At 35.9% G+C, this 15227-nt stretch overlaps 1 protein-coding gene across 2 annotated transcripts; it reads right to left on the reverse strand.

The window, feature by feature from the left end:
- Positions 1-5886: 5886 nt before the first annotated feature.
- On the reverse strand, positions 5887-15174 carry LOC139141162 (interferon-inducible double-stranded RNA-dependent protein kinase activator A homolog). Of its 2 annotated transcripts, none has more exons than XM_070710775.1 (6): positions 15013-15174; positions 12875-13143; positions 11267-11472; positions 10234-10358; positions 9956-10064; positions 5887-7498 (listed from the first exon to the last, which is right to left on the reverse strand). In XM_070710775.1, exons 1-6 carry the CDS (start codon positions 15046-15048, stop codon positions 7248-7250), a joined length of 996 nt encoding a protein of 331 aa, XP_070566876.1. In that variant the 5' UTR covers positions 15049-15174; the 3' UTR covers positions 5887-7247. The 2 variants fall into 2 exon arrangements, with proteins under 2 accessions (XP_070566876.1, XP_070566875.1); XM_070710774.1 differs by having other exon boundaries at positions 12875-13146.
- Between the last annotated feature and the right edge of the window lie 53 nt (positions 15175-15227).

The raw sequence follows: 15227 nt of genomic DNA on the forward strand, positions 1-15227 counted from the left end.
GATCATACAGCCATGTAAGAAACTAGAGTCAGTGCAGAAGAAACTTGGATTGAAACTTGACTGATGGGTAACTTAGACATCCTAAACTCTTCACTTGAAAGATATACATGTATGCAGGGCAACCCAAAGCCCCTTCAAAGTTGTTCAATTCTTTTAAAATATATATTAATGACCGATCATTTCTGGCATTAGTCTCGCCGCCCAAATACTCAAGTTTCAAATGATAATACAGTCATTGTTTTTGACACACTGGAAGCGAAAACGTATAAAGAACATATTAACTTGTGATGGTTTACTTTATTACTTGAAATGGCATCACAAAATGTCATTGCTGTTTGATTTGCATCTATATAGATATAAATCGGCCCAAAAATAGGCAAAAATAAATCAGTTGAACATAATTAAATATATTTATAGTTTTCATTGAAAGGTTACCAAACTAGACATACTTGAAAAAGTTCACACCTACATTTCTACACTCTAGTTACAGCTTTGGAAGCATCCGGAAAGAAAACTTTTAAAATGGACTTAGAAGTCGACACTCAGACAAGTTGCAACCAGTCAGAAACCAGAAATAAAAAAATGTCTCCAGCTAAAATAAGGGAAGACGTGAGACTTGCTTCAATAACTCACGGGGTATTGTTATAACTTCTGTAGCCAACAGTATTAACATACCCTAAATTTATGAAAAAAAGTCTCGTAAAAGATTTTTGTATGTACATGCATGGTTATAAGAACACAACATTTATCCGATATAAAGGCCACCAAACGGGAACAGCCACAAGATGTATCAAGATGCAGTTGTATTTCAGTCTGTTTATAAAGATAAGTTTTTCTTTTTGCAAGTATAAAAATGATTTTCTTTCTTTTTTTGGAGAAATCTGCCAAAATATAATACAAGTTTCTTCCAAACTGCAGCAAATAACTTACAAAGTATAAAAAGGTAGCATTCTAATCATCTTGTGACTGCTTTCCCATTTGCTGGTCTTTTCACACTACAAATTTACAGTACATCAACACAGAAATATCAAAGGTAATTTCTACTAAGAAATTTCTCATTTCAAAAGTGACACTAGCATTTAATACACTTCATAAAAAATTGTCCTTATAATAAGTCTTTTAAAACAGCTAGGTATCCCTTCTTGTTTTTACAGATTTCCTGATAAGGTTAAGTATGGGAAAATGTAGTTTTCTGCTTGTGGTGGTTTTCCATGATGAAACATCTTTAACCTTGCAATTATGACTGGAAAATTGGGAAAAGGCCTCTGTAATGTCAAAAGATGGATGCATTGATGTGCTGTGCTTAAACTTGTGGCTGCTTAAGCAGGATTGGTAGATTCAAAGGTAACGATAATACAACTGATAATATGACACTCGGCATGTATTTGGTTTTTCTAGATAAACAATATTTTGTGTTTCACCAAATTAAGTAATATACACCAACCCTAACTTTGATTGTATACACAAGAGTTTTCACCACTTTTGCATCTGTGTTTGCGTAATTTCACACTTTACCAACAAAATGAAGGCTGATGATACCAGTACATTGTCCATTGGCTTCAGGTTAGTCAGCCATGTTGTGCCGCATCTACAGCTATGTTCAGAATACTGAAAATGTTGTACACAACAAGTATTTTTTAAAACATTTGATTATTGGCAAATCTTTACAGTGGACAACGACTACAGCCTTCAACTCTCTGATGCTCAGTGTACAACAAAACTGTAGCTCAGCATTCCTCAATGATCTGTTTACAGAATGAACCTACTAATGTTAAGTAATAGGTGTTTCACAGTACCAAACATGGTAGCAAAATGGTTAAAAACATCCCAAGCTTTCTTCATAATCTTAGACACATGATTCAGTTTCTACATTTCTATGTATGTGTTTGGTTCCTTAACTTTGGCATTGTTGGGAATGAAATCATGAATCCAGGATTCTTGATATGTCTCATAGAATATCATCCAAATGGTGATTAGATTCCCACTGCCAACAGAGCAGGAATTCGTGATAACAATATGGAAAGGTTGTTAATGTCAATGTACTATTGTCATGAGTGACGCAGCCAAAATGTAAACGTTATTTTGCAAAATAAATGTCCTAACTCATTCGCCAAAGTTCATGGCTAAAAATCTTAATTTGCCATACATATTGCTAAACCCATCTGCCATACTTGCACATAAATGCCTAACTCACCTGCCATTCAGGTACATACTTAACTCACCTGCTACACAAGTGCATTGCCTACTCCTCTGCACTATTACAAGCTGTAATGCATTTACTACAGCTGTATGGTGTAATAATTCAATAAAAAATGCACAACAAAACTGCTACAGACAAAAGTACCTCTGAGGTTGCCCTTTTCTGATTTTTTCTTCTAAAATAAATGTAAATAATTTTCATACAATCAAAGTTTTTGGACAAATGGTGCTACTCTACTCTTTATCTGTGAAAATATCAAAGTCCAACAATGATTCTTTCCTTCTGAGGTTTGGCAACAACTTTTTTCTTGTGGCCAGTGTGTTTCATCCTGATATGTAGTTTACATGAGGATGGTTTTCATACAAGTAAAGATCAAATTTTAACCATTTTAAATTAAATTTTGACTAAAATGACAAAGTGTCAAAAATGGTTACAGCTTCAACCAAGACACATTCTTTGTTCTATGGTCGCACTTTTTTTCACTGCAATAAATTGAAAAAGTCATGCAAGGTTCATGACTTTGTTTTTGTAGTAAAATCTTTTTTCTTTGAAACAATTATTGATGATAACAGCACAATGTTAGCACTAGCTAAGCTTTACCTTATCTATAAACCATGTTCTTGTTTGCTGAATATATTGATTATGTCACCATAATGCCATGATGCTAAAGTATCACATACACTGAAGTACAAACCTCATACTTTTCCTACTTTCTACATTTATATTTGATGACCTACCAGTAGTGGCCAATACAGCTCCGCAGTGCTTTTGTGATACACAAATTTTACAGAAACACTGGACATTTCGATTTTATGAAGTTGATAATTTATACAACTTTGAAAACAAATTATGACACAATCCCTTTGCACTCGAAACAAAGACACATAAAAGCAACAACTCGGCTGTAGTGATAAGGAAGAATATAGACAGAACTTTCAAACCAAGAAAGACAAGATTTCTTTCTCATAATTACTGCACACTAAATCTTGTTGCTACGTTTTTTCTATGCAATTGAAGGTGGTTGGTGTTGCTGTGGATTGAACAAAGACCCTAATGCTATTCATTTACACTGAGATCAACACGTACAATCCATTAACTCACAATTTGAACACATCTGAGTAAAGAGTCCTAAAAAACCCAGAAACTAAATATTAGAGCTAATATGACCTTTAGAGTCTGAGAAGATTTTTCTGACAAAACATGACAAAAATATCCTCAAACATGCTACATTGTGAATTCAGTCACAATTTGCACAAACCTGTATGAGTTAATCCTGGACCTCTTAAACCAAACTTGAAGGTTATCACACAAGAATTTTTTGTGAAGACTCTTTGTCTGGAAATGACAGCATAAATTGTGAGTGGTATAGGCAAATATTGGTGACCCCAAACACCATCTAGGCCACAAATTTGATTGATATTATACTTTAAAAATATGTTCCAATAATATGGTTTTCAAAAATAGGTAGGTTGGTAGAAATTTGTTTTCCAAAATATTTTTATTTTTAAATATGAATTTTTCAGGGGTTCGGGGGGGGGGGGGGGGGGGGTCAAGCACTGGCCATAACATTTCCAGAAAAATGTATCATACATATAAAGGAAAAAAACATAAAAGACATCCTTGTTCAAGCAAAAATCAAATGCCAAGTAACGAACGCGTGGTTTTACGGGGTTTTTGTTTCCTTTTTTTAACTTCCGTGTTTACATAGCTCTAAAACGTTTTAGGGTCAGCAGGTAAAAAATAGGGTAGGTCGGGTTATCGGAACAGCACAATTTTTTTTTGTTCAGCCCTATACCTTTATAACTGTGAACCAAATATTGAACCACTGTGACCTGTGATTTTTAAGTGACACAAGTTGATAGTTAACAGCAGATAGACTGACAATAGTTTGCAAACCTGTTAATGAAGACAGTGCTGCCTACACGCGCATGCAATAGTACAGGTGTGTTGATTTTCAGCCTGATTTAGGTTTGCTATCGATGAAGTACTGCTTATCAGTTATTTTGTTCACTGACAGTTCAACACTGTTTAAAGGGCCAAAAGCTATAACTTTGACAATTTTTTCATTATTTTTGAATTCTTTGCCGATTGCAAGTGTTGACAAGCTCAATAGTATGTGTTTCAATGTACTTTGGTGAGAAGAATAAGAACTTGATATACTTAATATACTTTGGTGAGAAGAATAAGAACTTGATGATTTTTTTCACATTAGTGTAGAGTGTCAACCACAGTTTCTTGTTCTACTCTTCAAAACAGGTTGAGATACAATATTCAGTTTGTCAACTTTACCTGTACATGTACAACTGTACAGACTGCTTTGTTGTTGTTGACAGTAAATTCTGGATGTCATGAGAATTAAAATGAAAACAAAGTGCATTTTGCATGTGTGTTGCTTACATGCAAAATGCACTTTCTTTTCATTTTAATTCTAATGACAACCAGAATTTACTGTCAATAATAACAATGCAGTCTGTACGTGTACAGGTAAAGTTGACAAACTGAATAGTGTATCTCAACCTGTTTTGAAGAGTAGAACAAGAAACTGTGGTTGACACTCTACACAAATGTGAAAAAAATCATCAAAAAGTTACCGCATCTGGTCCATTAGTTGAGTACAGCCATTGTGGACGGTGAAAGTTGCCTGAATGAACAACTCAGTGGATGCAAAATTGTCACAATACTAAAATAACAACAAAAATAAAGAACAAATATTGGCAAATATTGACTACACACTAATTATTCTGCTACAGCTAATGTATACTACTTGAAGGAAAAATACTGTCGGAAGACTTAATTTTTCATTTCATATCATGATAAAGTCATGTGGGGTCAAATCCACCTGCCATTTTGAACAATGGTTGAGGCTTCTTCACAAAAGGGGTTAGGGGTAATTCTCTTATGTTTCCATTTACGTGAGATCTAAGCCACTCCTTGACATTACTTTAGTTATTGTAGAAATTAATATTGCTGGTGCAAAGTTGGAATCATCTCTTCAATTGGCTTCTTCGTGTTTTCAGTTACATGTACTTCGTCAATGCTAACAATTAATTATCTGTCCAAGCCACCTAAGAATGATTTTCTCAGCAATTTGGCTTTAGACGCTTATCATGATTGCTGACTTAACAAATTAGTACACAGATTCCTCACACATGTTTGTGTGCATGTGTGTGTGTACATGATGGGCATAATATTTCAGATGTGATACATGGATTCCATCATACACTTGGTTCAAGTACGTTACAAGAATGTCTTGGTCTGTGCTACTTGCTACTACACCTTAATAAGTCAGGGTGTTTTGTGTCAGGTTTATTTCAAGTACTTTTCCTTAAAAGTTTTTCATTGGCAGATGGTTCAAATTTCCTTTGCTCTGCAAAATACTGGCACAAAGTTTGTCTGTGAGACTGAGAAAGGCAAGAACAAACATATTTCTTTACTGGTTATGTTGTTTAAAAGTACCTGATACAGAAGCACCCTCACTTACAAAAACTGCAGTGTTTCAAAACGGACATATATATATAAATAAAAATATGTACAAAGTGTAATCTATCTACAAAACATCTAGCAACTATTCAATTAATTTGTAAAAAACCAACAAACAGTGAATAGAACACTTTGATGGGAATTATTAACAAGTGATCAGTGTGTAGCTGCTGTGATATTTCACACAAAATAAAAACAAGGTAATTAAAATCTAATTTTTCCCAGTCTTAAACAATGCACAAGCATTATCTAACCAACAAAACAAATCCATGATTTTGCTGACTTTACAAATTTCTAGTTTCACTCAAAATAATAAATACAAAGTCATCTCACTTTTTACCAAATATGATTGAAAAAATATCCTAAAAATTCAGTGTGTTTAATGAACAAATATAAATAAGGTCATCCCAAGGGTCACACAAGCCATTAATTACGCCAATCAGATAAAAACATTTGAAAGCAAATTTTGATCCAAATTAGCCAAGGTGTCCGAGAAAATCATCCAACAAAATATTGGACAATCATCTTAAAAACACAAATATGATAGCTAATCACAATTTGAACAAATCTGACAGAGACATCATAAAAATCTATGGATAATTGGTTTTCAGCCACGATTTGCCATACAAGTACCTGAATTAAGGCAACAGGAACTTGGTGAATGATATTCTACAGCATGCTCTTGTGAATTTGTTTGCCACCTTGGACAACTTGAGATCTCCTATAATTTGAACTCAATGTTTAGATGCATATAATTTCCTCTAAACCTCTTCTCTAGCAGCTTTGAAATTTGGTTAGCTGGTTTGGTGAGATGTTCTGATTCAGATTTGTTCAAACTATGATAAAATTACAGACCCGTAAGTTTTTGAGTATTTTTCTAGCTTTCATTGAAGTTTCTTCTTAGAAATTGTGAAATTCTGGTTGTCTAATCCATGGCATCTCTCATTTAAATTTGTGAAAACTATGATATAATTGATGTTAAACCTCTTCAAAATAGAAAAAAATACAAAAAAACATTGCATTGTGGAGATTAATTTTGCAAGTTTTGTTAAAAAATCTTTGAGTAAGCCAAAGTTTGATTGCTTCAAATTTGCTTTGACTTGACATTCCATACAGACATGTTCAGATTTATAACTGAGGATGACAATAACTACACTGTATTTGTGAGGATATTTTTGTAATTTGGAAAAAAGTCATTTGTGTTTGCGTACCCATCATTGAGCTTTGAACTTTGGTTAGCAGATCCCAAGTTTTCAGTATGTCTTTTGTCAGTTATGACAAAATCGTTATGTTCTCATTAATTATGTGCATATCAAGTATTGGATTCTTCAGGATCTGTGTGAAAGTTGGCCGGTAGGAGTATGACATACATACACTATGCATTAGTTGCACATTTACACATCAACGCTGATTAAAATGGGAGCACAGTGTCATTGATGCTATTTTTTTTCAGAAGCAGGTTCCAAGTTACTGGATTCTGACAAATGATGACGATGGACAACCAGCCCCTTGATACTCTTTAGGTTTGTTGATATTGCAGCATACAAAAAACTGCAGAGGTTTTTCATCACTTTGTAGAGGGAGTAGTCGTGGCTTTACGGGCCATTATCTTCATGTATTCAAGTGCATTGTGGGCAGCTTCTGCCCTTGAGTCCTCAGCCGTTTGTCCTGTTCCTTGGCACACGGCCACGGGAGTTGTTGTGAGTTGGACCAGGCACTGATGCTGTCCAGTGTGGCTCAGTTCCTCTATGGCAATGTATCTTACCTCAAAGTTTTGCTCTTCAGCAATCTCTTGAAGTAGCTTGCAATAATTGGTATCTGGATAATGTGTGGGAAAACATCGATATAAATACACCAGATATGAATAAAATTATCTTTACAGGCTACGTGTTGATAAGGGTGAGATGATGGAGAGCCGTTTGGATGGAATGATGGCTGGGTGGGTTGGTGAGTTGTTGTTGTTGTTGTTTCTTTATTCTTCCTCAAGAAAGAGAAGAGTGACAACACACAAATAAACTCATACAGATGCAAAGAAAATGAGAAAAAAAAGAGGTAAGTGAGTGGGTGAATGGGTAGTTGGTTGGATGGTTGGGCAGGTGAGTGAATGAGAGCACAGCTGGCATTTTGGTTGACCACATTGCCAACAGCATCTACTTTACCAGTACAACTCACCTTGAAGCTCAAAATGCCTCCTTGGGTCAGTGTAAGCTTGTTATTGTGTCTGCACAGAGAAATACCTGTGAACCTGTGCTATTGTTTGAGCTCAATTATTTTGATGTGAGTTTTGTGAGTTTTTGTTTTCTCAAATAAACAAGCGCCATGGTAACACCAAATGATGTCTCGAAATAACAAGGAAAATGGGATTCCAGAGTTGCAATATCCTGGCAAAGTCAATCAGACCAGGACTTGTCAAAAATAAAGTCTACTAGTCCTGAATAAAAATGTAATAGTGTTGAAACATCAAAATACATCATGTACAATGTATAAAGGTCAAGCTCACATGATTTGGAATGTTTAATTACAATTTTATAAATATTCATTGGCCAATGGTTTGATTGCTTATATGTACCCGGTACTTTCTCACTGCAAAGGATTATTATTAGAGAATGATCTGATCACAAACAATGATCAAGAAGTTAGTGACCACGTACTCATACCATGAGCCAGAAAGTGAATGTCTAATTAGCTAACAGTTGGCTAGGTTGTAAATCATTCTTTTACTGAAGTTGGCATATCAGCATGGAATCACAGAAGGATATGCCACTCTTTGCTACAGCATAAGGAGATGGGGAAAAGTATTCTAAATTTGTCATTAGGGAAAGACTGCATTAACTTGCATGGTACCTGAAACCCGGGTCTTTGCCTGAACAACTCGGGTGACAAACAGAAGACTTTTAATCCCCCCAAGGTGTGAATGTTCCATTGTTATGTTTATCTTATCCAGCTGGTGCCATTGTAGGAAAGGCAGGTCTGTGAAATTGATCCTCTGATAAGTAAGTAGGGAAGTAGGGTATTCCTAACTTAATGGAGCTTTCCCGTAATGGTTCAATGTGTTCCATTTGTCCATTGATTCTTGTGATTGCCTTCCCTAATGGGGTCTCTGTTACATGTAATTGAAGCCTTGACTGTTATGTTTTTCTTCAAACATCACAGAAAATTATGGTGTGATGCAAGTACATCTTGCATACTCAACAGTTTTTTCCATGGGACTTCAGAAGGTCCATTTTAAAGTTCACAGTTCAAAAACGATGCCACCTCAAGCAATCTCAGGTTATTTTTGCAACAGTACAAGCTGAAGATTCTCTCTTAATCATATATAGCTGACCATGACCAAAGGCTATTATTAATGGGACCAGGGCGGCACAAAACAACATTTACACTACAACTTATCATACTCTTCGTCCTTTGTCAAAGCATCTTAAGATGGTAATGTTGCGAAAGTTTTGTGATGATCCCGTCAACTTCGACAACTTCGCTAGACAAGAAATCCTCCCACAAAACAGGGAAACTATTACTGATACACAAAACTAAAACAGCCATGCGGACTCATAAAATAATGAGAAGACAAGAGTCTGAGGAAGAGTGGAGTTGTCTTTTTGAAGTGTATCGATGTTGAAGCTCAGAGAGATATTGCAGTCCAGTGCCCATAACTGAATTGAAGCAAGAAGATACAACTTTATAGTGAATGTGAGAACTAAATAGGCAGCCAATGTAGTTTTTGCAAAAGGGGTTGGACATAATCATACTTCTTAACATTACAGACAAGACAAACGACAACAATCAGAACTCTTTGCAACTATAAGCTGTTTTAGGCAACCAGAATGGAGACAGTTACAATAGTCTAAGCAAGACAGAACAAATGCAGAGACAAGGATTTGAGTAGCTTGTGGAGAGATCAGGTGACGAACAGAGCTAATCAGTTCAAGTTGAATATACCGGTATGCAGCTTTGCAAATATTCTACACGTGTTCACACATATTCATGTTAGATTCGAGTGTGACTTCTAAGTTTTTGACACTGGAGGCAAAAATTATATCAAAATCACCCAGAATTAATGACGAAAGAAGAGATGATTTTGCAGCTTGTCTGGATGATGATATTAGTATTGCTTCAGTTTTATTGTCATTCAATTGAAGTTTAATAGATGTCATCCACTGCTTGATGTCAGATTTGCAGACGTAATTGAGGAACAAAAATTGAATTTGTTGGAGACTACCTGATACTGTCATACACAATGAGGCAGAGATTGACATCTATAATAAAATTGAAGAGTACCTGGTATACTTAGTGAGGAAGACTTTAACCTTGCGATCTTCTCTCCAGTTGGGTTAGGTAGAGATCCCCATAACATCATACCTTTCCCCTTTGGTAAGCTATTTGAAACCTGCCAATAACAAAATAAATATATTAAATCAATCAATCAATCAATAAAAATGCTGGTTTCAGTAAAGGTAACATTGACCAGGCTTAGACTCGTATACCTCAGTAACAAACACAGTATTGATAAAATTATGACATACATATACAGAAAGCAACAAGAATGAAAGCCTTACCCCAACTCCAAGCTCTAGATCATAATCTGCAGGGCCTATTTCCGCATCTGGTGGTAAATCTTTAATTCTTTGTAGCATGGCCCATGCAGCAGCTCGTTTCGCTATTTTCTTGGACCTGCCTTTACCTGTTGTTAGATCAAGGATATGAATATGTAATATCTTTACAATTTTAAAAACTAGTCTAGGAATTTGTCTACCCATTAGAGACACAGCAGACTTCCCTGAAGAATCTCCAATGATACAAATCATAATGAATCATGAGATATCTCCAGTACTGTGTACTGAACAATTTTGGTAGAATCAAGAGGTGGAGATGATTTATCGCAAAATGCAACTATGTATAAAGATGCTGGGGTTTTGCTTACGTTGGGCATCATGTGTCATGTTATACCATGTGTCATGGTATTATGAACGCTGAGAGACACTTGTATACTTATACTAGAAACATGAAAGTAAATTGAAAATTTAATGTAGCAATATCTTCAGGCACTCAAAATTTAAAGATTAAAAGATTTGGTATAAAAATTTGAAGATTAAAATCATACCCAGTGACAGAAATCAAAAATTAATATGACAAAATGACTCTTTGGCATTCAGTCACTTGCATGACAGTTTAATGGTCCACAATACAGTTTTGTACTAGCATGTTCATTTTGGTGAACAAAGATGAGGGCGCTGTTCACTTTAGAAGTTGGATCAGCAATTACTAGTACTAGTATATTCTAAAATGAGAGGTCAATGTCATCACTGGCAAAGCTAATTTGGCTAATGATGTACTGATATAATTTGGAGGAAGAGAAAGAAAAATTGAATGATATCCTGAGAAAGAAAAGAGTTCATAAAAGCAGCAACACTGGCTTTAAATTTGTAATTGACATAATTTTATGGGAGAATACACTGGATACTACAATGTACTTCTCTAATCTTTGATCACTCCAGACTCAAGTAACCATTCTGTTCAGTTTCAGAATGTTTCAATCCCTTCCAGTGCATTACAAAGGAGTGAAAGGCAACAGAAAATAATGATATTGACCTTGTTCCTGAAAACTGTGAACTCTGCATGCGATGATAAATTCTCGGGAATGGGGAGGACCACATTCACTGAGTAAGATGTAGTCTGGTCTTCTCCAGTGCCTTGCCACGACCAATTCCTGTAGCTGTCCAACTGGATTTCCAGGTATGCCGTCATTGTAGGCGGCTGTGCCATCTGTTACTGTTGAAGTAGACCCAGTCGGGCTGCTATTTGACGTGAGATTTGAAACAAAAAGTGGAAAGGTGTGAGCTCACAGTGTCAGCAGTTGTTTTTATTCAATAGTCACTGTGATACAAAATGATACCAATGTGTATAAATAAACTGATATTAAAATACATTGATCTGAGGTAAAAATACTGAAAATTTCCTGAGACATGGATGCAGTCTGTAGACTTTCTCACACCTCCTTGTTGGTTGTAAAGCAATGAGGCCAGCTCAAGTCAAACCACTGAGGGCGCAATCAGAGTGATCGGGAGATATGAGGCTGCACAGCAAACGTGAGGATGTCAGAATATACAGGTACACTGTACATTGTCTGATGTCATCTGATAAGCATTCACAGCTCTAGTTGACTGCAGAAGCTGTTGGCAACGTCTTACAACACAACTGTGTTTCAAACCACACAACGAAACGTACCACCATTCTCTTTAGCAGAGTTGATATCTTTTCACTCTCAAAATGTCGAACTGAATGGAAGACGTCAGTAAAATTAAATATGTGATGGAATGTTCCTTTGGAGAATGTATTTGAGACTAAACAATGTGACAGGCTGTTCTCCTGTAACTCTCTCTCATACATTTTTTTAGTTGAAAAACTATAGTCACACTCAGTATATGGCAAGTATATGACAAAATTTGTCATATACTCATCACTCCAGCCTGATGATGTTTACCATAAATTTTCAGACAAAATTTAAGATTTTTCCCATCATTTATGATATATGAGAAAACATCTGATCCTTGTGTTGTATCAGCATTCATGTCATTTGTGCTACGTCAGACACTCGACTTTGTCTTATATCTGATGAGGCACAAATGACACTCATGCTGATATGACACAGTCACTGGTGATATTTGGTAATATTTACTGATTATTAGTGAAAATTTGTTTTTGTCTTTCAGTTGTTAATTGATATATGCATGTGCCTTTCACTTGTCGATTGGATGTATGTCATTATACCGATACCGTATGTACCATAACTCGTTCTCACGCAAATTTTCATGTAAGCAACTGTATGGAGAAGCAAAGACATGTCTTTTTACGGAGGAAGAGGAGGATATATGTATTTTTCAGTCATTCAAGGGTTTAATCCCTAATGTTCTACACTTTTCCAACTACTTGCACATTGTTTAGGAGAGTGATATTAACAGGCAAACACCGTACAATTCGTGACTTTGTTCTTTAGAATAACTGAAAATCATAAGGAAATCAACATGGTTTGGAATATATATCTTGAACTTGTCAATCAAATAGTCTGAAATCAACAATACATCTGTGGCATGAATTTGTTGATATTCACACAAAGATTGGCAAATCAGCTGCACAACACTAATTCTTGTGATTGGTGAAAATATAAGCTTTGTATGATGGCAACTGTATATTCATTACCTGGGTTCTTGTGCAGCAGGTGAAGGCTTGGGCACTTGTATGTTGAACTGCTGTAGGACATTTTCTGCAGCGTTGTGTTTAGCTTGTTTCTTGCTGGTGCCATCTCCATTGGCAGTGTGTTCACCCACTGTGACTCTGTACACAAACTTTGGTTGGTGCGCTGCTCCTTCACACGCAATGAGGTCATACATTGGAGTCAACGACCTCTTTGTGCAGAGCTCTTGAAGTATACTGATGGGTGTTTTCATTGGTTTTGCGCCACTTTCACTCTGCTAAAATATATCAAATATCAAAGTCAGAAATGTACATATGATAAATGTTACACTTACATCCATATACCAATATCTTTATACATCACTGAGAAATTGCAAATTTGGTAAATGATAGTTGTGTTTTGGAATGTTGCTGAGTAGATCAACATCAAAAGTATTTCATAAATCTATGTCAGCATCATTTGCTTCAACCTTTCAGGCCTGAACCCTTATATATAGTAGAGGTAGCTGTGGGAAGTTACAAAATAAGTCAGGCATGAAAGGGTCAAGCCTAACCCTTTGATTTTGTATGGTGCATTCATGTTGACTCTGAATGCTTCAAATTTATGTTCCTAACATCAATAGTGAGCATGGATCAGCAGATTCAAAGCATGCAAAGTCTCTTCAATCTTTAGTTTTACAGGCTCCTTCCATGAACATGGTACACTAGTCATTTTGCTTACTAAAACCTTAATGGGTTGTTTTATTTTTAGTTACCAGTTAGTTGACAATGGTATTCTTGGTAATACACAAACTATAACTTTATAAAGAACAACTTTTTGAAAAACCTTGAATGCACATGGTCAACCCCTTTACTTTGAATGGTCACAATCTAAATTAAATTTGCATAAACAGGAACACATTACAGGAAGTTGTTTGAAAATATCTACAAACTATTTCCCTCATTGGCAAAGCTCAACACAAATGGATTGTGCCATAATTACTTTTCTATATTTTAGCTCTGGTGAACAATAAGTTATGATGTTAGAAGTTTACAGCTGATGTTGGTAGATTTTCATGGTCAGTAATAGGATTTGTTGCAACCCTTTCTTGCCAATACAACGACTGAGGAATTTCTACTCTTGACATACTGTCCGAAATGATTTGTTTGTATCGAATTTAGAAATGTAATTATCTCAAGTAATGAAGATCACTTTGATGAGCAAGGAGTAGTCTTAATACCGGTATACATGTATGTGTGAGGGTATTAATTGTGCAAAATATATTGAATTAAGTATCAAGGGAAAAAGCATTCATAGTATTAAAGGACCAGGATTGAACTCTTGGATTCAACAAAGGCTTTTTTGAGAAACTTTTTTTATATGCAACACAGCATGAAAATTTCCATGTACATGACTTTGGACTAATGGCATGCATATCAAAGTTTATATGGCAATATTAGAGTTATATGCATCGATTATGATGTTATCATTAATTTAATCACAGCAATGCAGTACACGTACTGCCATTGATTACTTTGGTATACAGTAAGTCTATGAATAAGATGACCGTGATCATGGGAAGAAAGAGGAAGAGCATAGTTACCAAGTTGGTAGTAATTCCTAGCAAATTAAGAGCTGGGATATCACAAACCATCATGTCTTGTCAAAAATCTGACGCCTAAAATAAGTGGTATCTTTGACCATGCTTTGACCAATATTATATAAAAGTCAAACTTGCATTTTCTAGCTTTTGACCATAATTTTTTGTCATCTTATTAACATGGTTTATCAAATCTTGTAGCAGTGGTGGGTAAAACGATACACAAATGTAGTAATAGGTGTAATGACAATTGCCGCTCCTATGCCCCACCCCCACACTAAATAAATGGAACGAGAAAATTGTAATTTTCTTTGTGAACCGAACGTATTTGGCTTGATATGAAATATAGATATTGCATGCATTCGAAAATACTGTTATATCGCAAAACAATATTATCAAGGTTGCCGTGACCCATAACGTGCGGGATTCCCCCAACGCCCTACAGTGAAGCCCTTGTGTGAGTAACTTTATTGTTTTCTGTGAACCATGTCACCATGTGCATTTCGCACGCCAAAAAAATAACACACATGCCGGAACAGAAATCTGTCTTTGCAGATCGCTTACCTGGCGTTCCGTAATCTCTGGCAAGACGGTCGTCATTTTGGACGTAGTACTATATTGCGTTTTTTGTATTAAAGTTGTGGATTCCGGCCAGCAACACCGAATTCAACCCGGCTTCCTGCGGTTCTGAACTCGATCAGTCCAGGGCAGCGGTCGCCATCTCTGCGAGCTGATTGGCTAAATCCGTTGACGCCTGCGCAGGGCTGCTTCAAAAGACT

This window comes from Ptychodera flava, chromosome 9 (assembly GCF_041260155.1).
Source record: "Ptychodera flava strain L36383 chromosome 9, AS_Pfla_20210202, whole genome shotgun sequence".
Taxonomy (NCBI): domain Eukaryota; kingdom Metazoa; phylum Hemichordata; class Enteropneusta; family Ptychoderidae; genus Ptychodera; species Ptychodera flava.

Bases quoted from the DNA above. Each gene is read 5' to 3' on its own strand.
- LOC139141162 (XM_070710774.1), bottom strand. From the start codon at position 15,048: ATGACGACCGTCTTGCCAGAGATTACGGAACGCCAG. The intron at 10,359-11,266 runs GTCAATATCATT...ATCTAACAACAG, and splicing joins TCACAGTTTTCAGGAACAAG to GTAAAGGCAGGTCCAAGAAA. The intron at 10,065-10,233 runs GTAAGGCTTTCA...TGTTATTGGCAG, and splicing joins ATCTAGAGCTTGGAGTTGGG to GTTTCAAATAGCTTACCAAA.